The following is a 25429-nucleotide window of genomic DNA, read 5'->3' as shown; positions in this document are numbered from 1 at the left end:
TTCTCTAGGAAAGCAACCCCTTTTTCTGCTAAAGAGGGGGTTGGTTTGTAGCTTTTTTCCCTTTCTATCCTTCTCTACCCTATTCTCCATACTTACACGCACATGATAATTCTCTCTATATATATAATTTGTAACCACATATGTATGTATGTATATAGTTTCAAAGCAATATGACAAATCGCGCATAGCGAGAAAGCAAACCCATGTTAATCAATAGAATATTTAATACATTATTACCACATAATTGATTGCTCTGATGACAGTCATACGGTTAAACTAAATAACAGTCTTTATCGAATTAAAAAACAACTACACAAGTTTATGGGTAATTTTTCACAATTACCATGTTAAGAACAAAAAAAGGCCACTGAAAGAGAGAGAGAAGGATAGGAGGAATATTTTTTAAACAAGTATAGAAGAAGAAAAAAAATGATAAAAAGGAAGGAAAAATTGAAGCAATTTCGGAGCATAAAATGGGTCAACAAGAGAGAATAGATTTATTGGGAAAATGCAATGAATTTGCCTTTTAATAATATTCCGTGCTAAGGGCATCCCCACATGTTCTACATTAAATAATTTCTCATTCACTAAATAGCCAAAGATGGGGAATTTTAAATGTGAGCAAATTACCTATACTAGACACCTTTTGTTCCTCAGACTATATATTCGTGAATTAGACGGATTTTCCTCCCAAAAACCGCACACAAGTCCAACTTAATTGATAGTTGCGTGTCCTTTTTTTTCTCTTTTTCTCCTCACAAAACCACACACAACTCAATGAACTCTACAAGAGCATTAAAAAGTAGGATACCTACAATTTTTTTTAGATATTCGAAGAAAAGAATAAAAAGACTAAAGGAAGACGGTGTTGGAGGAGGAGGAAGAGTGGAGAGATTGTGACCTCCGGGACGGCGGAGGCATAACCACAATTTCTCGTGTCAATGAATGATTAAGTGTGATAGACTTTGAAAAAAAAACACACACACACATGTAGCTCGTTAGGGGATGAGAAGAGGGTCTCAATATTTTATTGAGAGCCTCCTGAACGCCTACATTTAATATAGGTAATACGAAAGAGAATCCACGCAAAAGATAATTAGATGAGTTCACGACAGTTGCTTGAGGAGTCTTGGACATTAAACAATATTTCTCATAATCACATTAAATGTAATTTCTTCTCAATTGAACGAGCAGAAAAAATAAAATGTAATTCCTAAGGCACGATATCTATACGTATACAGGGTGGGCCAATTGTAGTGCGTGTAACCAGGGGTATTGAAGGAATTTTCTTTAATGCAAAGGACACTGAAAATGGCTAAAAGGCGACTTAGGAGTCAAGATTAATGAAAGATGAGGTTACTAAAGCATTTTAACGGCTGTTACTTTTAAATATGCCGTTTATTACGAGTTATTTGTATATAATTCTAACGTTTGACACTTCTTTTGTTGTTTGGTTATTTTTTTAAAGTTTGACATTTCTTAATCAACGATTAAAGTTTCATTTTCAAAAAATAACGTTTATTTTCTAGTGATTTTATTACAAAATTTGATGTTTCTTTTGAAATCCCTTTTCGAACGTTTATCATATTTTTTCTATAATTTGACATTTATTCAATTGCTTGACGTTTTATACCAACGTTTGACATTTATTTCTACCTTTTGACGTTATTTTCAAAAGCTCGTTTCATTTTTATGTTTGACGTTCTTGTTATCTGAAGTTTAACTTTGTTTCTGTAACGTTTGACGTTAGACTCTTAGACTCTTCTCTTCTTCTTCTTTGACTTTTTTTTCACTTTCTTTTATGGTGTTAAGAAAGTTTGATCCACGAATAGAAATTCTTAAATTCAAAATTTCTTTTGAGAAATAAATTCAAAATTGTGTAATAATTCTATTAATTATTTCCATTAAAGAATCTCAAAAAGAAAAGAAAAATCCCGCACAAAGAATTCAACATTGAATTGAAAAAAAGGTGAATTGAGAGAGAGAGAAAGATTTCGTATGATGGTGTGCAAGTGCAATAAAAATGTACCATACAACAATGTTCCATGGCAAAATTCACATTGGCCAAAAGGGAATAAATTTCACATGCGGAGGGAAAAATTCCAATTCAGCATTGATCCACCTATAGCGATAACTACCATCAATCAAGACGGTTGTTTTCTTAAATATACAACCACAATTCTCTAAAACAAACATATTATTATGTGGCTCCTGTCTGAGTTAGTGTCTAGAGTGAGGATCGCGTTGTACGTCGTTGGACATCGCACGATGCTCTTTAGCATCTCTCTTCGCTGCTTTAACTCACCCAAAAAGCACAAAAAAGAGAAGACCAAAAAGAAGATACAAAAAGAAAAATGAAAAAGAATGCAAACCATCGCCACGAGTTTCTTATATTCCACCTCAAGACCTTCTCCGCGTGTCTTGCAAGGAGGGTTTTATGCTGGGTGCGCGCACATACAATGAGAAATTTGGCGACTATTAAGGCCTCCACCGTTTGCCCAATGGCTAAAGTGATAATGATTTTCATTTTATGGGGCGAGTGAGAGAATAATGCACATCGTATCATTACGTTGTTTTTTTTTGCACCTCCTTCGGCGCATCATCCTCGCATTTTGTCTCTTTGGCCCCTCAAACATTTCTTCATTTTTCTTCCATTCTTTCTCTTCTTTCCCCCATTTATTCTTTCACTCACTCATTCAGGAATCATAAAAGAACCTCATATATGATAACATGTTTTAAAAAAAAGTATAATTTTTATATGAATAATTGCACTTTTATTTCATCCCAACAATGCACTTCTTTATTAATGGATGGCAATTTGTTGAAAAAAAATGACAAAAATTACCAATTATAAGTTAATAATAAACTTTGTATATTGATACGACTTTACCCCAATTGTATTACCGCAGTTTAAGGAACAGAAAAATGTTAAATAACTCACTCAAGTTGTGATTTTTCATTGATATTTCGTTTTCAGAAGGAGATAGATTTTTTTTGAAAACTTTCCGTTTGTATCTAAGGTTAGAAAAAAAAAGAGATATTAAAACTAGGTGTGTAGGAGGCTTTGTTGTCTAAGATGCCTCAGCCAAGGATCAGACTAAACGAAGCCTTATAATTTCAGCCAGAACTATTTTAAAGATTCGTTTGTAACTGATTAATTGGAAAGACAAAACTTATTAATTTGTACTGAAAACTGACAGTGAAGCTGTAACTAATTGTCGGTAGGATGTTTTGTCATTCCAAATAATCAGTTACAAACAAATTCTTACAAAGGTTCTGACTGAAATTATAAGGCTTTGTTTAGTCTGATCCTTGGCTAAGGCACCTAAGACAACAAAGCCTCCTAAACACCTAGTTTTAATATCTCTTCACTTTTTTTCTAACTTGTTAGACTGATTTCGACTAGAAAAATCAGTCAAAATGACAATTTTAGAGTTTAAAATGATTTTTTCTGTTGGAAAAAGCCAAATAACATTTTTGGCTTCAAAAAAAAGACTTTTCGACTTAAATTTAGTCCTTTTTAGGCTTGAATTTAATACTATTCGACTTCAATTTAGTACGTTTCGGCTTGATTTTAACCCCTTTTAGGCTTGAATTAAATATTTGTTAGGCTTCCACTCCTAAATCTGCACATTTTCAGGACTTAAACCCAATATTTTGGTTTCATTGGCAAATTATCTGAGTAATTTAATTGAGATTGAAATCCTTTGGAATTCTTTTAAGCTACGTATCCTATAAAGAATTAGAAACTTTAAATTTTTTTTACAAATTCTGTAAGTTTCAGGACATAAAAGTCTAAGACTTTTGCTCTTTTGGCACCAAATCATACGTATACTTTGCTATTCTTCTGTATGTAAAGAAAACTTCCCCATGAGCTCTTAAGTAACACAAAAAGAAAACGGCCAGAACTATCACTTCACAAGGAGGAAATATTTTCTAATAAGAACAGGAGAGGACACTTTCAAGAAGTTGAGCCAAAATTTCTATATCCACTGAACCGAATCTTGCGACTAGAAGTCTCCACAATTTTTTTTCCTCTCAACCTCCTTTCAACATTCCATGAATCAAAATTTATAATATGGAAGTTTGAGGTGTCTCTATCCCTCGAAACTTGGCATTGCATTCTGTCTGCATTTTTTTTCGGGGGGCCAATATCGTCTTCCCAAAAAAAAAATGCTCGCATATCTATATTTTTCATCGTGAGATGCTGGAATGTGTCTTTGGGAGAATTTGGGGGTGGGGGAGGAAGATCAAATGAAAATTTCCGCAAATTTCATCACCCTAAGTAATTTTTGCAGAGACTATATAGTGTTGGCGGCGGTGTGTGTGGGAAAAGAGGCAAAAGGGCGAAATATTATATATGTAGGTATGTACCACAATATATATAAATATGAATTTAAGTGTGTGGCAAAAGGGAGATTTTTTTTTGAGTACAAAAAAAGCGCGTCTCATTGAAAATTTTCTATATAATAAATGAGTTGTGTGGTTGGATGTGTAACCGGGGGAGGTAGAGGAGGGAATGGGGGGCGCGCATAAGGTGGTGGAACCGTGGCTGGCTGGCGCCCGCATAACTTTATATCGTCTTATTGTAGTATTTTACTTTTGTGTATGGTTTCTCCATCGCACCGTGGATTCCACACTTAACTTGGGCCCCGCGAAGAAGAAGGAACTTTTTGTCTTCATCTCTTCTAAACTTCTTCGCCTTTTTCCCGCACACATGCACTTTCGCCTGGTGGTGCCCACTGCGCCAGCTTTGGGCTCACACAGGGGGGGAGGGTGTGCGAGATGGTTAAGTTGGAGATGAGGAAGGTATCCATAAATAAAGAGAGGAGGCCACAGCTTATTACGTGGTGATGGATAAAATTTGCAATTTCGTGCCATCTCTTTTCTGCCATGTGCAGCAAAAGTCTAACTTCACTTTGTGGTCAATATCAACGGCGTACGATCTCTTCCATGGCGCATTATACAATTTTAAAACATATATTTGATGATGCTTTAAAAAAACAAGAAAGAACATTGTGCATTGTGTAGTTTCTTCAAATTTTGTGTCTGTGTTTTGGTGCTACATGTAAATGGAATTCTTTTTTATTTGTATCATTGCTGTTTATTTATTTTTTATTTCCTTGCAAAAGAAGCGACAAAAGTTAAGACATGCATACCACACAGTTTTAACCTATGTTCAAATCACATTTTGCTATATAGATACAAATAAAGGGTGCTATCTTTTACCCAATCTTATACTCTCAATTTTTGCCTTTTCCCCACAATGGGCACGAATTTCAATAAGGCGCGTACAAATTGGAAGCTTCTGTTTAATTTGTAGGTATATATTTTTAAATTGAGGTTAGTTTAAGCGGGAAATTTAACGGATTTTGAGGTTAGTTTGATGGACGTCAATCCACGTAGATTAATTAGGTCAATTAAGTGGTACACAGAAGCTGTGCTATTCTTTTCTTCGAAAGAATCACAGCTAAAAAAAACCTAGATGTTAACCTGATAAATTTATTGGCTGGTTTAATGGATTTTAAGATTAGCTTGATTAAACCTTGAGGTTATTTACAAGAACTTTGAAGTTTTTTTTTTATCTAGAATATAAATTTGAATTCAAAATTATTAAGAAACAAGTTTTATGAACGCTCTTTGAAATTTCTTGACATTTCAGTTAAGAGTAAAGTTAGCTTAGGGTTTGAATAGGGTTAGATTGAGGTTATATTTTACCAAAGAATAATAGTTGATTGAATGCAACAGGAATAGCTCATACACACATATTTTAACTAAAAGGATTTTAATAGATGACAAATTTAAAATTTTAACTTATTTTGTATATTTTAGAGTTATTTTGAAAAACATTGAGGTTACGTTTTACCATAAAATAGCTAAATAAAAAACGAAAGAATTGGAACTAAGCTCTCAAAGATAACTAATGTCTTTATTTTGCTTAAAAACTGGCCTTAAATTTGTAATTTGTTACTCTAAAAGAAAAGAAGAAGAACCGTCAACTTATTATTCTGTTCGTGCTTAAAAAACATTCCGGGACCCCCCCTTGGCTTCTTAAGTGTTAATCAAAATTTTCCATGCAAAATCTGATACAAAAATTTATCAGAATAAATTTGAATTCTCATGTTGTGATGGGAGAAAATTCTCGGATCATAAGGGTTAATTCGAGAAGAAATTATGGTTGCATTCTGAATGAGGTGCTCTGTATGACCACCCACAAGCACCAAAGCAAAACACCATCATCACATAGAGACCTAAAATTGATTTAATATTTTTTCTGGCTTCTATTTAAACCTTTTTCTTCACGCCACTTTACGTCCTTTGCAATCATCAGCAATGAAATAAAATAAACTTTTACTAAAAATAATGACGTTCCCCAAAGTACTGACAAGATCACGCGAAATATTGAAAAGCCCCCAACACGCTTGCATGATTGAGAAATCTCCTTGAATGAGAATGGACAGATTATTCTTTTTTTGTATTTTCAAAAGTTATTTTCAACTCCCGGAAGAGATTGTAAATAAATTGAATAAATTGCCCAAAAATAATATCATTGTGAGAATTTCAGTTGCGAATTGCGTTTTTCAAGCTTTCATTTTTTCCTGTTTGATTTTACTATAGGGAAGACTGGGGTAAAGTGGGTTAATTTTATTTAACTCTTTATTGTGTTATCTTCGTGTATTTAAAATATTATTTATTTAAAATTAATGAATCAAATAATTTTATTTTTTTTAATTACTCTGTATCATTTGTTCTAAGATGTTCTTATTCTTTTCTTCACGGGCTGCAGTTCTTATTTGCTCCTTTAAAATGAATTTCATACACCAAGGAGTTCTCTCGCAATTTTTGGAGCTTCCAGAATTGCCTTATTCTTGATTCTTATTTTTTTTAGTTTGAACTGGAAGACGATGTTAATTTTTGAATAATAAGAAGGCGTTTAGGGGTGTAAATGTGGTAAATAGTCTCTGCATTTTCATCACTATAATTAAAATATCTCGCGTTTTTTTCTGGCTCACAGAGAATGGCGAATAAGAGCACCAGGTGCATTTTTTGACGAAGGGGGAAGATCCTATTTGGGCAATTTTTAAGGGTGTTTTTTTCTCCTCAATTTAGCCGTCGGTCTTTGATTCTTTTTTTTTACGGTGTATAAGAGTAAATAATTTTAGAGTGAAAGTGTAAATTTTTACATTTATTACGGCTGCATTCCATTTAATAATGCTTTGCACCGAGGCTCCACCAGTTTGATAAACTCTGATTGAAATGTAAATGAATAAGAAGAAGAATATGAAGCTTTCTGATTGGTTGTTAAAATCAAGATGAGCGTTAATTGGTTAATTAACATTCATCCAAATTTTTGTACCTAAAGGATGGAGCTTCGGTGCAAATTTAATTCAAATAGCGTACAAGTGTGGTCAAAAAAATAGCAACACAGAGTTATTTACATTTAAACAAGATTCATACGTTAATCTAATACTTAAACTCTTTTAATTACTCCCGGTGTGTATGATTAACATATAAAATACCCACATACAGTTTAAGGAGGAATTAATTGAAAGAAGAAGGAGAAAAAAAAGAAGGTGCAGACAGGAGAAGAGAAGAGAGAAAAAAGAAATGTTTGTTTTCTGATTATTAGTATACACACATAATGTTAATAATAAATAACAAATTTATTTTGTGTTGTTCCTCTCCATCTTTTTTTCTTTTCATTTTTTAATCTTGTCTTCCTCCTTGTTTCACATCTTTCGTCAATTTTTTTTCACTCAACAACTCCTCTCTTTTCCTTCCAAACGTGCTTCGTTCCTAACTGCTGGGATGAAAGCAAAATAATAGATGGTCATCGAATTATATCTTCTCCCTTTTTATTTTTTTCATTTTTTTAACCCCGCTGTTCACAATGGATTGGGGCTTGTTTTTTTTTCATCACTTGGCCTATACGTTCCGCGGGAGTTGATTTTTTTTCTGCAGCACTCCCTGATGGCATTTGGAAGAGGTGAAATAATATAGTGTTGGCAGTTTATAAAAGTCCATGTGTCTTGTTTTTTTTCTGCTGCTGAACTCTCATATAGGGAGGTATTTTAGATTAGTGGGAATTTGTCATTAATTATTGGTTAAAGTAGCTGAAAATTGGTATGAATGCTGTTGGTTTTTGGGGACTTAATTAAATTTTCAAATTCACAGCGTTGAGTCGTTCGAATTTTCGCGTATTCACGATGAATTGATCACTTTTTAATTTGATTGTGTTGCCCCGAAAAGGCCTCTGAAACATGTGCTCGCGCTAATTTGCTTCAACTCATTTTGACGACCATTCACGGAAGAGATGCCAAAATAGAGTTGGATCAAAGGAAATTTGCCACACAAGAGGGACAAATACGTATAAACTACAATATAGGTAGCATAGGGGAAAATGGGGTTACTGTACAGTACATATTTTGAATTAAGTTTGTGGTTAGTCTTCTCTGCATCACAGTTAAAATACTTCCATGAATTTGGTGCAAATTATTGAATTTCTTGTCGAAATTAGCCCAAAATCAGATCATTTTGACTCAATATAAACATAGAAAATTGCTAAAATCATCAATTGTTTTTCTCTATATTGTTTTAAGTCGAAATCAGCAATACATCATACTCATTTTAACATTGAAATTCTTTGAATTTGTTAAGGGATTCTTCTTGCAATGTTTCACTCAATAAAATCAGCACAGAATCAGCATATTTTGACTCAATTCAACAAAGAAAATTATAGAAATTGTCATTTATTTTCCTTGGAAGTGTTTCACTCGAAATCAGTACAACATCCGACTTTTTCTAACACTGAGAATAATTAAAATTACCAAATAAATGCTTAATTTGTTGAAATCACAAAAGAATTAGATTATTTTAACACTATTTTAACCCAAAGTATTGAAAAAAAAATTCCTTTTATCTTTAAGAGTTCTAATATTATTTTAAGTCGAAATCAGCAATATATCAGATTTATTTTAACACAGAAAATTATTAAAATTGTCAAACGACTCTTCTTGCAATGCTTCAACCAATGAAATTAGCACAGAATTCACAAAAAAAATTGTTAAAATTGTCAAACATTTCTCTCTGACGTATTTTTAGTCGAAATCAGTACAATATCAGATTTTTCAACCCGTTTTGATATTGAAAATCAGTAGATTTGTCCAATGTTTCAATTTTTAATGCTTCAAGTCGAAATTAGTAAAGCATCAGACATATTTTAAGAACAGAAATAGAATATAAATAAAAACAAACCAAATAGGTTGATTTGTTCGTCGAAATCAGTATTATCAGTATCATTACGTATTAGTCATAAAATTACACGAACAATGTAACAAGTAATCCCATCTTCCCCTAAATAGAAAAAAGTGGTTAGAACATTAGAAAGGAGATTATTAACCAGCTATACGTACGTACGGTGTGACTCTTCTTTTTGAGATTGTACCTACACCCCCAGAGAGAACCAAAAAACCCCTTTTCACAGGCACTTTATCAAAAACACCGGCACTAATACGCCTAATGAATGGAAACCATTCGCATCGTGTTGTACCATTGAAATGTTCAAAATAACGCGCAACCCACAAAAGGATTTCTGCGTCCACCAAAAACAAATAATACATCACTCATAGCGTATCATCGTGAATTAGTGAAATTTGATTCATTATTTTCACGACCGGGAGGAGCGAGAATATAATACCAAACATTACCAGTTTTGTGTGCAAACTCCTTCACTTTGCCGCGCTTCCTCTTTTTTCATTCATTTTTAACAAAAAAAAAAAGAAATATCTCAGAAGATTTTGTCCGGGATTGGTGGTAAAAAACATACTACATGCACTTCCTCTCTAATCATTCATTGGCCACACAAACCTCCTTGTACAGAACAATATAATATTTTAATAATTTTTATTTATATTTCAAAACATTAATGTGGAAATGATTTTTTTTTGAATTTCCTGTTGCTGTTTTTTGTACCACAACTGTATTAATTACCCCTGAGCAGTGCATTTTTGCTTTGTATGTGTGTGGAGGCAATTGTGGTGCATCTTAACCCTTTGATGGCGCCTAGAGGTGTTGAAAAATGTTTTTCAGTTGATATTCAAAGAACTGAATTATTTCTAAAACTTCTTAAGTATGTAATGAAAAGAATAATCAGAATGAATAATTTTGTTTTATTTTATGCTACTTTCTTTTCTACACATAAAAATTTTTTATTCTAAAATTTTTGAACAATTTTCTACATGTAGAAATATCATCTGATGCACGACTGATTTCGACGTATAATTCATACACTTGTAGAAATTACAGTTGTTTTATTAATGGAGTTTCTTCGTGAAAATTCGTCTAATATTACACTGATTTAGGCAGAAAGAATCATCACATTTCAAAAAAAAATGTGATGTTTTATCAATTGTTACGATTTGATCACTTTTTTACTATCTGACATTATTTTTAAATCAAATGTCCGGCCGGGTTATTATTTTTTTACGCCCTCCGTAAGAACTCTACTAATGTATCTCAGTGGACATTAGAAAATAAAACAAGAAGACAGAATAATTTAAAAGCAATTTTAGGCTATTCTACAAGACTCCACTGTAGCCCAATGTTGCTGATGTGAGAGTAAATTACATTACAGATCAATCAACTTACCCAGCTGACCGTACGTGCAATTCATATTTACTAATCAACGATCAACTATCTCACATTGACGGCAGTTAAAACCCATTATTTAAACCTTATTAAGCATCGATACCCTCAATTAGGTTCCTTCTTGTATTATTAAATCTGTTCATTTTCTCCTAATTATATACATAAAGTTTGTGAATGTTTTTTTTTTCTCCTCCTCCTCCTCCTCCTTCAAGCAATCCCTTTGCAGTGGGAAGGCGAAGGAAGAAGAAGAAAAGAAAAAAGAGAGATAAAAATGGATTGTCATTCTGTGTAAGAAATGTTGCGCATTTCGGTTAAAAGCGAAGCATTTTGCAAGCGAAATGATGGAAATTAATTGGGATTATCTAAGCGCCATTTGCACCCTCTTTTGCTTTTGATGGCACCGTCCAAACGATGCATGGCGAGGATGTTATTCCTCCCCGCCGTTTTATATCTCTCCTTGCATGCGTATCTTGTCCTCGGCAACGCGCAATGGGCTTCCAAGTGAACCCTTCGCCCGTGTGGTTTTTGCCTCTAATGATTTAATCCGTAAATCACGAAATGCTCTCGTTTTATTTCCTCTCTTCCTTTTTTTTCGCTGCTGCTGCTCCTCCGCACTTTTGTCTTTGCTTTACGCAAAATTATGTAATTTCTGCAAAGCAGTGGCAAAGCCCCATTGCTCTTCCTTCTACGCTATATATTATGTATGTATGCAAGGCAAACATACATATATGGTGAGTAAAGGAAGCTCCTCAAGATGATGGGCTATGGAGCAAAAAAAAAGCAAAGAGAGAGAGAGGGAGAGAAAAAAGGAGGATAATATTGTTTCGGCAATTTACAAAGCCCCTCCAGATAGTTATCTAAGTTTGTTGCAACAGAAATGTGTACGCGATGGTGTCTTCGGCGCCTTGGCGCCAAAGGGATCTCTTTCTCTCTCTTTGCACCGTGAAGCTCTTGCGGAGTTATGTATGTTTTGAGAAACAAAGGAGATGTGAGAGAAGTTGTGTGTGGGGCGCGCAGATTGATCTGCTTAAGCAGAAAAGAGATTCGCAACACTTTATAAAAATATATATATCCCCCCATACATACATATGTATAATATGTAACAAAAATGGGTTGATGGTGCTTCTCCTAATAAAACAGTTTGAAACTGTCGCACAAGAGCATTCAATGCTGAGAATGTTTGGTGGCTGTCGCAGCACCAAAGTGTGTGCTTCTTGTTTTGCGCGAAATAAAAGACATTGGCCCAAAAGAGACGCGGCCTTTCAGGAGAACAACGCAAAGAGATGCAATTTGGGCATTTTGTCACGTCAAAATCCCCACAAAATCCGCATAAAGAGATGTGGATTCAGTGAGGTGTCTGATGTGGTTGTTTAAGAACAAACGAAAAAAAAAACAATTCACATGAAATGCATGCAATTGCAAATCTTTTTGCTTTTGAGGTTTTTTTTCTGAGGAGCTTTTCTAAGCTTTTTTTATTCTTAAATAAATTTCTCAAAATCAAATTAGTAGAACTGAAAATTGATACAATGTTTAATTTAAACGGTTTCACACTTTCGCTCTATGAGCAGGTTAACATTCGCTAGATTGTGATTCATAGTGCTACAAAAACATCAATTAATTTTCGATTATGTATTAAGCTCAATTTAACCCTTTCAGGTCCACAGTCAATCTAGCGAGCTGATTGAACTAAAAATAATTTTGATGGGTTACTTTGAACTCAAATAAGACATTTTTAGCAAAAAATCCCAATCAAAAATTTTCGGTTTCTCGTTCTTCCTGATCCTGAGAGTCCTTGGATATATCCTTTTGTGGTCATAAAATGACCAGGGATTGTAAAGACATAGTCCTGTACCAATTTGGACTCAATATTTAAAAATTAACTATACAAAATGTAATATTTTCAAAATTAAGCCTTTGGGTCAGCGTATGACCCAATGGACCTAGAATTACAAGAGAATCCATGTTTTTTTTTTAATCAAAAAATGTTTGTCCTTTATTTTATTCCTTTAGGCTAATATTTTTTACTAATTTGTTCTCTTTCGTAGTAAGACAATATAGTATATTTAAAGATATTCCCAAAATATCAAACAATGACGTCATTATTTAGTTTTTCGTCTTTTTTATTGCATGAAACATTCACACTAATGTTTCGTCAGTGAGTTGATGCAATGATAGATTAAAAAAAATGCAATAGTGACGTCATTCTATAGCATTTTAGACAATTTTTTGTGGCTATTATCGATTCATTATTCCCTTTGATCCTCAACAATATTACGCGTGTCCTAAATTGTTTTCTCGAATGATGTTTTCCAATATCTTAACGGGTTAGCTCCTTTAAAATTATTGCTTTCTTTTAACTTTATTTTGCATTCTTGCAATTGAAGCTTTATGCTTTGAACGTAAACACGTACTTTCTTTAAAAAAAATCATTAAAAAATAATTTTTCAGAGATTAATTTAAAGGATGTAAAATTCAATATTCCTTTCTCACTATAATAATAATAATTTTATATGTTTTACGCATGGGTGGTTCCCGTGGCTCCAAATTAACGACCACCACTGTTTATCTTATTAGATTGAATACTTCCTGAGGCTAAAAAAAAGAAATATTTTGTGTGTGTCCCCCCATTTGGGGTCATTTCGAATGCAATTTTTAGACCACAAAATACGCGCGCACGGCCTTTTCATTGCCCCCATACGGTAGGATTCTCCCATCAGCACAAGACAAACATTATGTTTGCCAATACAATTTAAAAAGAAGTAAAGAGGTATAAAACATCCCATCTTCGAGCTCTCTCCTTTGCTCTCATTTTTTTCTTTTATTATTTTTGCATTTGGTGGCTCCATGAGCTTTTCTTTAGGGCTGCACACATCAGTTTATATGGTTTAGGAGACCGCGTGTGTGCGGCGCAAAGGTTTTGTGGCGCGAATCAAAAAGAATAGGAGAGAAACTGGGAGAATCTCTGGGATGTGTGGTAGGTACCTATATATGTATGTAATACAAAAGTTTCGGGGTGGAAAGAATTGGCGGCAGAAGCAGAAGCGACCACGGCGATGAATAAGAAAACGGAGGAATCGAACAGACGGAGAAAAAAGTTGCATAAACTGTCCCAACTCACACAAGTATTCCATAAATAATGTGGCGCCTGATAGTCCAAGACTTTCTTTTGGAATGAAATCGAAGCATATTTTGTTTTTATTATCGTTTTTGGTGGCCCTCGTATCACGGATCGCTGAGACGGCACCGTTTATGCTGCTTTTTTTTTGTTACTCCTTCTTCTTTCCCGTGTCTCCTCTATCGTGACTATGCAACCAAACTGATCTTCTGGCTATTTCTCTCTCTTTCTCTCATTCTCTAAGTTAGATTAGGGAGATACCCCACTCTGCCCCACAGACTCCCTTCCCGGCCCCATATTGGTGCACTCAGGCTGTTCAATATAATTGGTAACTAATTAAATCACAACTCATTTCCTCCATTTGTTTGTTACTGCTCCCCCGATAGCGATTGATAAGGAACAAAAAAGCGATCGACTCCACTCTTATGCAGGAAATGTCCCCCCATATGTAGAAGATTTTGCTTCCCAATCTTCCCAAAATGATCTCGAAGCGAGTTTTTTTGGCGGGGATTTCGGTGCTGAAAGAAGAAAATGTTTGACAGTGTAGCCACCGATTCAATGCATAATGCAGTCCGTTCAAGAGGAGCGTGAAAATTCTTTCTTATTATTGTTTATTTGACTCTCTTTGCCAATTTTATGGTTTGTGTCTAGGATACAGAAGAAGGGGTTTCTTGTAGATAAAATGCAACATTATCAAAGAATTCTTTTAAATTATTTAAAGGAAAGATATGTTTTTTTCGCATTTCTATGATATTAAAATGCTCAATTTTAAGATGTGTCGAATTTTTTGGAGTGTGTCTAGACTATTCTATAAAAACTTTCATTTAACGATAACATACAATTTTCTATGCAAAAAAAAAACTTTATACTTTAAGATTACAAGAGATAAAAAGAAGGAATTCTACTACCTATTACCTAATCCTGTAAGTTTTGACTCATGATTTATAGGGAGAAAAAATTAAGATTTTCTGGTTCGTGTCCCGAGTGCTATAATTTTTGTTCTTCTTTTCTTCTAAAACATTCAATTGATTCCATTACTTAATGCTTCAACTGAACTTTTATAAAGAAAACGAAAGAATCACATCAAAAAGATCTTCTATTTTATAGTTCGTCTAGAATGTAAAAGATATTTTTTTTATCGAGAATGCAAAACCTTAAGATTCAAAAAAAAATTATTTCTTTCAATTAGAAAATTATTTTAAATAATTTTTAGGACTGTTACAAAGTTTTGGGAGATTATTAACAAATTATTTAGGAAAAAATTATATTTCTTAATTTGTGTCCAGGGTGCTATAATTTTTTTTAATAGGAAACTAATTTTTAAAATAAACTTTTATAGGAAAAATATAAATAGGGGAACGTGGCCCAATTCGGACCTCTTAAGGCCTTTTTTCAATCCGCTATTACTTGAAACTGATAAAACTTTAAATGTAGAAAGTCATGAGAGTTAAAATAGCATTAAATGGGCTTTAAAATGGTACCAAATTTAAGAATATTGCTTTTTGTTTTATACCATTTTTTCTCATTCTGCGCGGACCTTAGGAGATCGGAATTGGGCCACGTTCCCCTAAGAATAATTCTTCATGGAATTTTTGAAGATTTTTGCAATAAATCGCATGGAAAATCAATTTCCTCCCACATACTTTGAGCACAGACTGTACTTCAGTGTTCTCTTCATCTTATCCTAATTTTTTTCCACCGAAAGATCGTGTTTTCTACGAATCTACACGTATTTTAACCAAATGGATTAATGTTTTTTGGTGGTTATGTCTTTTTATCTTTTATACGATCTCACCGAAATGCCAAGACAAAAGGTTTTCTCGTAGCATCGGCGTATGACTTGGCTATCGTCGCGTCTTGGCGCGCGGTGTGCAGGCAGAGACCCCCAAAAAGCACGGCATTAGAGATGATCACAAGAATGGTTCGCTCCACCATGGAGGGCCAAACGCGCGCGCATTCAAGCCAGCAAAATCATGTTCACTGTCACGAAAATCTAGAGCGATTTTTTATTAACTCCGCGCTCAAACATCCACTTCGCATCTCATAAAAATATTATCAATCAATAATTACATTGAGAGGATGTTCCCGCCATACGCGGGTTTTTTTTGTTGTTTTAGTTGAGAACGAAGAGACGTGGAAAAAAAACGTCAAAGACAGAGAGGAGAAGCGAGGTAGAAAAAAAAGAGAGCATAAAGTTATGTAGTTTGAAAAAGTTATGTTTCACATGAGGTCAAAATTCTTCAAATCAGGTGTTCGAATCATCATCAACCTTGGTGGTCCACTTTGTAAATTAGCCACTCAATTCTGATTCAATCACCACCACGGAAAATTAATTAATTAAAATATCCTCTGTTTTAATATAGAATGAGATTCGTTTTTTTTTTTCATTCGTTGGTGGATGAGAGAGAAAAAAAAATAAAAGCGACTCCCTGTGTGTTGGAATATAAACTTTTACAAATTATGCCAGTTAATTCCATTCATCTTATCTTTTATTCCCAACATTCTTTCTCCTCTAAAAGACGAGCGGATAACATCCAAAACATGTCTCACATCGTCTCTTATATGGAAATGATCAATTTTTTAAAACTAATTTTCTGTTCCTTTTTTTCCCGGAAACTCTTCTTCATGGCTCTCCTCGTCGTCACCACCCTGTGCTCCACCTACCACCTACAATGAGCAGACAATACTTAATTCAATGCACAAATATCAACCGAGATTTCATTTGGTACGAGCGAATGACATCCTCAAACTACCCTACTCAACATTTCGTACATATGTCTTCAAGGAGACGGAATTTATAGCTGTAACTGCATATCAAAATGAAAAGGTAATTCATTGAGCAACATCATGTTTAGACAAAAAGAAAATTACAAAAAGAATTTATATTGAGAAAGAAAATCTCTCATTTTGCAGATAACACAACTAAAGATCGATAACAATCCCTTTGCAAAGGGATTTCGTGACTCAGGGGCTGGAAAGAGGGAAAAGAAGTAAGTATATACATATAATTTACTTTTCTGATTTTCTCGAAAAGAAGCATTTAATTGATCTTCCAAAAAATTCATTGAGTTTGTGAAGGAAAGGATCCTATTCATTTTAATGTTAACATAAGAAATCTTCAGTAGCATAAAATGTAATAAAGGTCACGGATAGATTTAATATCAGCCTAATAGATAGATTAACTACAATGGAATTTACTGAGAAACTTCCGGAATTATGTGCTCAAAAATACCCAAAGTCACGCCCCTATTGTATCTTATCTTTAAAACAAATTTTATCTGTATGAAGATGTTGCGGAAAGGCATTAAAAGTTCTAAATGAAAGTAATTGAATTTTATAGTATTTTGGAAGATATTGCTTTTCCTGACGCTCACCCGATGTAATTTGGCTTGTCTTCCTCATTTTTTTCCTATTTTAAAGTTCTTTTATGCATGAAGCATATGCTTCAATATCTAATCTCTATCTTTCTTGTTCTGACAATGAGTTTTAGGGAGCTATCACACTTAAGCTCTAAGAACTTGATGCTTAAGATTTTACATGTGAAAGAACGAGAAAAAAACAGCGTTGTTGTCTCTCTCGTGCTCACATAGAGGTTATGATGCACAGGCACTCGAAGCTTAAGTGTAATAGCCTACACGTTAAGTACCTTCAATAAGATTAAGTAGTGAGTCTTTTAAATACGTTTTAGTTGTGATTCATTTTTTTTAATTTCCTTTTAACTCTTGGAGGATCCGGTATTTCTAACCTCAAACTTTGAACTTAATTTTCTCTCAAAAAGAAAATATTTTTCTAAGTTTTCTTTTAACGAATTTGGAGTAATTAAACTTATCTATTCAATAAATATAGAAGTTATCAAAATAACTTAATATAGATTTAATTTTTTGATGATTTAAAAAATTAAATCGACCACAGTGGCCAGAAAAATCCTGCAAGGATTGAACATGAAGCGTGTGAGCATATGCTTCGTTTGATAATTTTCAGAAAATTATCAATTTGATTGAACCCAATAAAAACGGAATTTGACTTTTAAGATTTATATCAAGTTTAATTGATTCTACGTTTCTAATTTTCTTATTTTTTCCAAAAAGCATTTAACTGGTATTTTCTGAACGTAATGGAAAATCTGATTAGTTTAAATGTTTTATAAAATGTTTTTCAATACTTGCAGTGTCCTAATTTTTATCGACCCGAAAAATTCAAGGGGATACCTCAAAATGAATAAACTCCTTTAATTTAAATCCATTCAAAAAATTAACTTTGATGATTTTGAGGGATTTTTCCGACTCATCTATCTTAATTATATGGTAAAAATCATTCCCATTACCACCCAATAAATATTCCACAAATCTATTTAGAAAGAAAAAAACTCAAAACTTCTCTTTCATATAAGTCAATCGTTTCGCTTTGATTCTCTCTCTAAAAAAAGAACATTCTCTCATATGAATAAATATAAAACTTTTCAAGAACCATTTATAATTACAATATCAAGTTGTTACAAGAAATATATTACACTGATGTTGAATCTATAAAAATGAATTGTAATGAGAAAACATTTAGCAGCAAAGGAGATAGCATAGAGAGAGAGTTCTCAGCGTATTTTGTACATTATTATATTTTTCGTGATATAAATTAGTCTTTCGCGTGAGCTCTTCTCCTTGTTGTACATAAATTTAGTTTTTTTTTCTCTCTGAAATGTTCGTTTATATATATATTTCCATTAGATTACAATCGGGAGTGTCATCGAGCTATTAAATGCACCACAAATTGGTGTGGTGTCGATGTTAAGTGCAAAAGAATCATGTTTTGGCATTAAAAGAACAATTATTCGATGAATTTTGTGGGATTGTCAAGCAATATAAATGTCGAATTGCATTAGAAGGGATATATTATATATGTATTTTCTTACACTCGTTGCGGCTTTTCCCCCTCAGATACCCCCACAAAAAATATTAAAACATTCACAGAAGAGACGGAAAAAAGTGTCCGAAAGGAGGAAAAGAAGCGTTGATGATTTAGTAAAGAAGAGGCAGTGCGGAGAAACTCTGAATAAAGATACATTGTAAATGATAATATTCCATGATAAACTCTTGGAGGTCACAAGATGAGATTTTTCTCATGAAAGGCGTCCAATCTAGCACTGTGAGAAGTCAACATAATTTCAGAAATCGATTTATTTGAATTTTTTTGGGTTTTCATTTCTTAGAGGTGTTTCCTTTAAGAAAAAAAATCAGATTCTGCAGAAAATCTTTTATTTTTTGTCATTTAGAGGTTCTTTCTGAATTTTGTAGTCTGTATAAAAAAATCTTTTACGGATATTCAAGACACAGAAGGTACCATAAAAATCAGCATTAAGTCTAAATAAAGCATTAAATATCTCGTTGTCTATTTTAATACAAAAAAAAAAATATGAACTAATGCTAAATTTTACAATACATATAAAATGGAATAGAGAGAGAGAGTATTAAATGCCATTACAATGGCCTGTCTTTCAGCGCTTTCAGTACATCATTCAAACACTGCATTCGACATTGAATGAAAATTGAAATTTATCCAATGCTCATACCAGAGCAGAAAATAAAATAATTAACTCTGGAGGGTTGAAAATGTACAAACCCATGTTATATAAATAGCACAAAAAGTGCATAAATAAATATAGTTTGCTACATAATATGCTCACACCCGAGTACTCTGAAAATTCTACATAAAATATAAAATTTTAATTAATCTCTCGTGGATTTGTAGAAGGAGTTTATTCATTTTTGTGGTCTGTTTCAGAAGAAACATTTTGTGATCGACCGAATAATATATAAATAATACATTTTTTTTAAATTTAAAATTAAAATTTATAAGGGCTTTTACATTTATATTAACAATGCTTGATGTTTCTAATTTAACGTTTGATATGAAATTACTATTTTAAACGAATGACTTTTCTTTTCTGACCTTTGACGTTCTTTCTCTAACGTTTGACGTTTGTTTTTGATTTTTTTCTTTAAAAAATTAAGCTAATCAGTTAGTTTTAACCAACTAGCGCCATCTCTTAGCCCAATAATCAAGGGGTGTTTATCAGGGAAATATTTGGAATATTTTAGCGAATCATCCGAATTTTGACGAATAATCAGACTGTTGACAAATAATCTGAATCTTGACAAAGATTTCAAATCTTTTTGAAGAAAAATCATAATTTTGACGAATTGTCCGAAACTTCTTGACGAATACCTAATTCAAAATCTTCTTAACAAATTATCCGATTTTAATTTTAATCTCGACGAATAGTTCGAATATTTAAAAAAAAATAGTCCAAAACTTGACGAATAGTACAAATCTTGAGGAATAGTTCGAGTCTTCTTGAAAAATATCCCGAATTTTGACAAATAATTCCAAGATTTGGTGAGATAAACATTCCTTGCCAATAATCGATAATTCTTACAAAACACTCCATCTATATTATGTAAAAACTTATTCACAAAGTTCTCAAATCTTGTGAACAATTGTGTCCATTGTGACCAAAATTTGGCTGGCAATACTAAAGCGATTAGCAAACTATGTACAATTTCGTGTGTTACATTAATTCTTCACGTATCGATGGGGTTATTATCTTGAGTGAGAGAACCTAAACCAATTTATTCCCTCAATGATCAATTAATCCGTATCCTTTCCTCCCTCCTTTAGCTCCCTTATTATGATACTGTGACAATTGAGAATGCTATTATGTTGCTCTCCTCACACACAAAGGACATGGGACAAAAATGCAAAAGGGGATGAGTTATCACCCACATTCGGGGTTAAATGTCACACATGCAGGAGGTGAAGGGGAAAAGGAGAAAAGAAGAAGAAGCGAAGGGATCATTGTTGAATTGTATTGATTTGCCGTATCACCTTCCTAATTCTAATATAAATATCGCATCTCCTTAAGCAGAAAATTCCACTTTTACCACCCTCTTCCACACCCCGGCGTGCATTCTCTGTATAATTGATTTGTACATATTCCAACTCTCCTCTGTGCAGAGAATTGGAAAAAAGAGCGCCGAGGGGTTGTTGCCGCAATCAGGGTCTGTGTGTAATGTGCAAAAATTCAACCCACGACTCTCGAATAAAGGGGCGGAGGGGGCATTGTTTGCAGTGTAAGAAAATATAGAGGCAAAGGCATTAGCAAAAGACAAATAGAATTCCACATTCACTGTTTGACCATCGTTTTGTGGAATCAATCAAAATGTCATGATGGCTAAAGATCTCGCTTTTTCCTTCTTCTCCCTCTTGCTGCCTTTTCTTGTTTGTCATCATGCACTACGTTGAGGACACTCAAATGGTCCACAGACAAAAAATCCGGGTGAATCCCCAAATAGATGAAACATCACTCCCACCCATCACCCACATAATACCTCCTCCCCCGCACCTACACACACGATTTACATCAAGCTAAAGAAGGTAATGCGAAGGCGGGAAATTTTACGTTTTAAAAGCGCGCGAAATTTGATAATCTCATCCATCGCCTTCGGGGATAAATTGACTTTTCCCTGGCGCGTAACATCTTCCCATAGCTACGAAGAGAATGAACTTACATGTGCCACATACACACACCCTCGCCGACGGGCCGCATGATTGATCAAAGTGGATTTTCTTTAGCGCGTTTACAGCTCCCAAAACAATTTAGGAATATTATTCATCAAATTGCACCCACAGAGGCATTCAATTACATCGTATTATCGTTAAAAACCAATTACATTTATCATTTTGTCACAATTTTGCGGTGTGATAGTTTACTCGCAACGTCTTATGCATTTTAAATTGAAAAAAGGTATTTATGCATTTTTATGTCACTCACTGGGAGGTACAGAGAAAAAAACATCATGCAAGTAGTTTAAATTGAGACGTAAAGCAGTTCAGAAATATGAAAAGACAGATTTTCCATTTCCCTGATGAGAAATTTATGGAATTCTAAAACAAAACTTATCAAAAGTCACGGATGAAACATTAGTGGAAATGTTTCATAGATTTTAAGGGACACAGTACAGTGATTACGTCATCTTTTGTATTTTTAAATAAAATTGATTTCATTAACCCTTGTAGGATCGATAGTTTTAACCTCAAAATTTATGTCAACTATTGAAATGAATTAATAATCGATTTGACAATTATTTAAAAACGTTTGACATTACTCTTCTAACGTTTCATTTTTTTTCGCGTTTTACATTTTTTTAATTCAACATTTCTATAGCTTTGTTCATGTTTTTTTTTTGTTTTTTTTCCACCCTTACCCATAAGGTCTACTGGCATGATATTTAAAAGAAATAAATTTTAACGATATTTTTCAAAATTTCTTGAAATAATTTGTGTTTTAATCTCCTCTGTTCCTTAAAAATTCAGGACGTTCAGGATTTGTTTTTGTGAATGTCTGAACAAAATATTTTCAAGATATAAATTACATTAAAAAACTAGAAATGAAATTATTTTCAAACGTTATTAAAAACTTTAAAGTAATATTAGAATACTTAGAAAATAACGACAAATATTTTGAAAAAAACAAATGGACAGAAACTCTTCTTCTTTTTGTTTTTTTCTTTCTTTAAAATATTTGTTGTTATTTTCTAAATTTTCTAATATTACTTTAATGTTTTTAATAACGTTTAGAAATAATTTCCTTTCTATTTTTTTTAATGTAATTTTTATCTTGAAAATAATTTGTTTAGTCATCCACACGAATAAATCCTGAACGTCCTGAATTATTAAGGATTAAGGACTAAACCGAGCAGATTAAAACACAAATAATTTTCAAGTTTTGAAGAAAATTATCGTTAAAATTTATTTCTTTTAAATCCTCCAGAATGACTAAATTAATTTCAAACAAATGAATAAATATTATGAAATAAAAATAATTCAAAATATTAACCCCCTTTTACGGGGAAATCTCTCACAGATGTTTTGGGATTTTTTTTATTGCTGATCATTCACAAAATTTAGCGTTAATTTCCTCAGCAATTTAGCCTCTGGGACCATCATTCTGCTTGTTGTAAGCTGAATGTGGTAGAGTTTACACGATGAGTGTTTATTTTTCCACTATGCCATGGATCTCTTGCAGATGGGGTGATTGGTACATACATACAATTATATATGTGGAAAAAAACTAAAAGGGGTGGTTGATCTGGGATACCATCAAAAAGCCAAAGGGAGAGATATGTGGCATTTGCATTAAACATTATTTCATGCTGTTTTTCATGCTCCGTGTTGTTCCAATTTGTGGTTTCATTGATTTCTGTGGGTGGCTTTTACCTCATTACTATGCAGTTAATGTAATCAAAAATCTGTTTAAATCAAGTTTGTTAGACAGTTCCATCCCTGGCTCTTCTACGGTAGGGGCGGGGGTGGCAGGGATATTGAGACCGATCAAATATAGTGTCGGATGCGGAGAATGGGATTTGAACGTGACACCCCCGCCTATCCTTGATTTTCCTTCCACAACAGCACAAATGCCGCACAAATTCTCATTGCGCTTCACAATCTGATAGTCAGGAGCTGGCAACTAAAGAGATGTGTGTGGTGCTCTTGCTATTGACATTTTCGACCCTGAGCCAAGTTAAACGAGAGAATAAGGGTGGCAGGGGGTGGGTGGGTGTGCAGAAGACAAAGTTAACGAACTGAATAATTTCGAGAGGAGAGAGTGAGTTCCTTTGCGGGAGTGTGGGGGTGGTTTGATAGAGAAATTTTCTGTTGTATCAAATCGCCCTTTTGGCAAATTTGCTCGCTGAATCGGACACAGAGCAGCAGCATTTTAGTTTTCGGGGCCCACCATAAATACACATACATATATCGTATAGGGGTGGGTGTGCAGGCGAAGAGATGAATTGGATGAGGAATGTGCCTTTGTGTCAAAAACTTAAATATAATTTGATGACTACTTTCTTGGGCATTCACACGATAAAATCGACCATTTGAAGTGGTTTTCTCCTGTAACCTCCTTAAATGTACTCCAAAATATTCCCCCTACAAAGTGCCCTCTGGTGCGCAACGGTAGTCAACACACCTTTGAGGTTATGATACCTACGCTTGCTATGCTATGTATGTAAGTTTGAGAACCCCAATCATTCAATTAAGATATCGAAAACAACCCCTTTTATCATACCTTTCAGTCCTTCGCCCATGCTTCAATGACTTTAAATGAAGGTGCATAGTCTCCTTCAAAATATTGAAGCTAAAAAGAAATATTTAACACTGGGAGGATCGAGGTTTCTAACCTCAAAAGTTTGAACTTCATTTTCTCTAAAAAGAAAATATTTTTCCAATTTTTCTTTCAACAATCATGAAGTAATGAATCTCCCCTATACACAGGATGTAAAAATTATCACGAAATGATAAATAGATTTTTTTAATTCTGTGGCGATTAAAAAAATCGAATTGGCCACTTATGCCAGCAAAATCCTCCAAGGGTTAATAACATTCTAGAAGTTCCGAAAACCATGGATTCTTTAAATTATAGAATTTATTCAAACTAATACTAATTAATAATGATCACCGATAAATAATTTTCCAATCTGTGAAATTAGTGTTTCAAAAAAAGCTGTCTAATTGGGTGGTAAAATCGGGTAAACGTTTTGACTAGTAACCACTTGCTTACTATAAAATATATTTTATAACTAATACATTATAAATGAAATGAATTTCCCAAAGAATGTCAAGGATATGGGCATAAGACGGAGACAGAAAATTATTTTTAATTAAATGAGGAAGATTTTCAATTGCACAAAAATGAATAGACTCCTTCAAAGTTTGATTTCTCGCCTCAATTTCCCACCATAATCCTCTACATTTTCATTACAATCTTCAACAGGAATTTTAAACGTATTTTGCAAGAAATAAAACATACACCGAACCCCACCCTGGTGAAGAGAAAGAAAAATTCATTGCTTTAGATGGAAAAATTGAAAGAAAATTGCCGTAGATTTATTCACCCTCCTCTACTCTATATAGAGTAAAAAAAAACGCATTCTCATGTGGCAAAAAGGCCGTATGAAAAGGGCAATAAAATAGATTATAGAGAGTGATGTAAAAACGAATTTTCAGACACTACTTTATCACACATTTCGCGCAATAATCCCTAAATTAGAGGGCATACACCACATACATTGTATGAATATATCATTTAGCCGTCATTTAGAGAGATGTGAAGAATTTGAATTACTTTGAAGTTGCGATAAGGATGAGAAAATCATCTTCAGTATTTTTTTTTCGCTTTGGCATTTAAAGAGCTCCCCAAAACATTTTGTGTGTTTTCTGTTTTTGCAGACAAACACTGAGTACACGCGGATCATCGGATTCAGATAAATTAACTCCGGCCAATATATCAACATCAAGGGGTGGAGCATTTCTCTTGGAGGGGCGCACGAGGCATGATCAGGCACAAATGGATGATGATGACAATCTATTGGATGTCGTTGGACCATCACAGAGCCCCCTATTGCCCCTAGATCATCCCATGCAACTCCCAACGCACCCAAATACAGGTGAAAAATCATTAATCCTCAATTATTCAATGCGTGAGGCTCCGTTAAATTTAATTTCAAATATTTACAACAAAAAAATAACTGCCAACCGTTACCTTCTGCTAACAATGCAGAAAAAGGGGGCAACAAACAAAATTTACTAGAACAACAAAAAAATAGAAAATTTCTC

The 25429-nt window shown here is 33.6% G+C and overlaps 2 protein-coding genes across 14 annotated transcripts in view; one reads left to right on the top strand and one right to left on the bottom strand.

Moving 5' to 3' along the window:
- Positions 1-25429, bottom strand: part of LOC129795284 (toll-like receptor Tollo) — a 650843-nt gene that overhangs the window by 273421 nt on the left and 351993 nt on the right. The gene's annotated exons all lie outside the window — the stretch shown is intronic.
- The window catches only part of LOC129795290 (optomotor-blind protein), a 49482-nt gene that overhangs the window by 20429 nt on the left and 3624 nt on the right, over positions 1-25429 (top strand). For all 13 annotated transcript variants that reach the window (XR_008751110.1, XR_008751111.1, XR_008751113.1 and 10 more), the window contains exons 4-6: positions 16443-16589; positions 16676-16752; positions 25043-25260. Coding sequence is in view for 4 of the 13 variants with exons in the window: in XM_055836385.1 (XP_055692360.1) it covers positions 16443-16589; positions 16676-16752; positions 25043-25260 (442 nt within the window). In the remaining 9 variants the exon portion in view is untranslated. The remainder of the gene's footprint in view (positions 1-16442; positions 16590-16675; positions 16753-25042; positions 25261-25429) is intronic.

The sequence above is a fragment of the Lutzomyia longipalpis genome, chromosome 4 (assembly GCF_024334085.1).
Source record: "Lutzomyia longipalpis isolate SR_M1_2022 chromosome 4, ASM2433408v1".
In the NCBI taxonomy this organism is placed as follows: Eukaryota; Metazoa; Arthropoda; class Insecta; order Diptera; family Psychodidae; genus Lutzomyia; species Lutzomyia longipalpis.
Note: the sequence above shows the minus strand (reverse complement) of the source record. Positions and strands in the feature narration are given on the sequence as shown.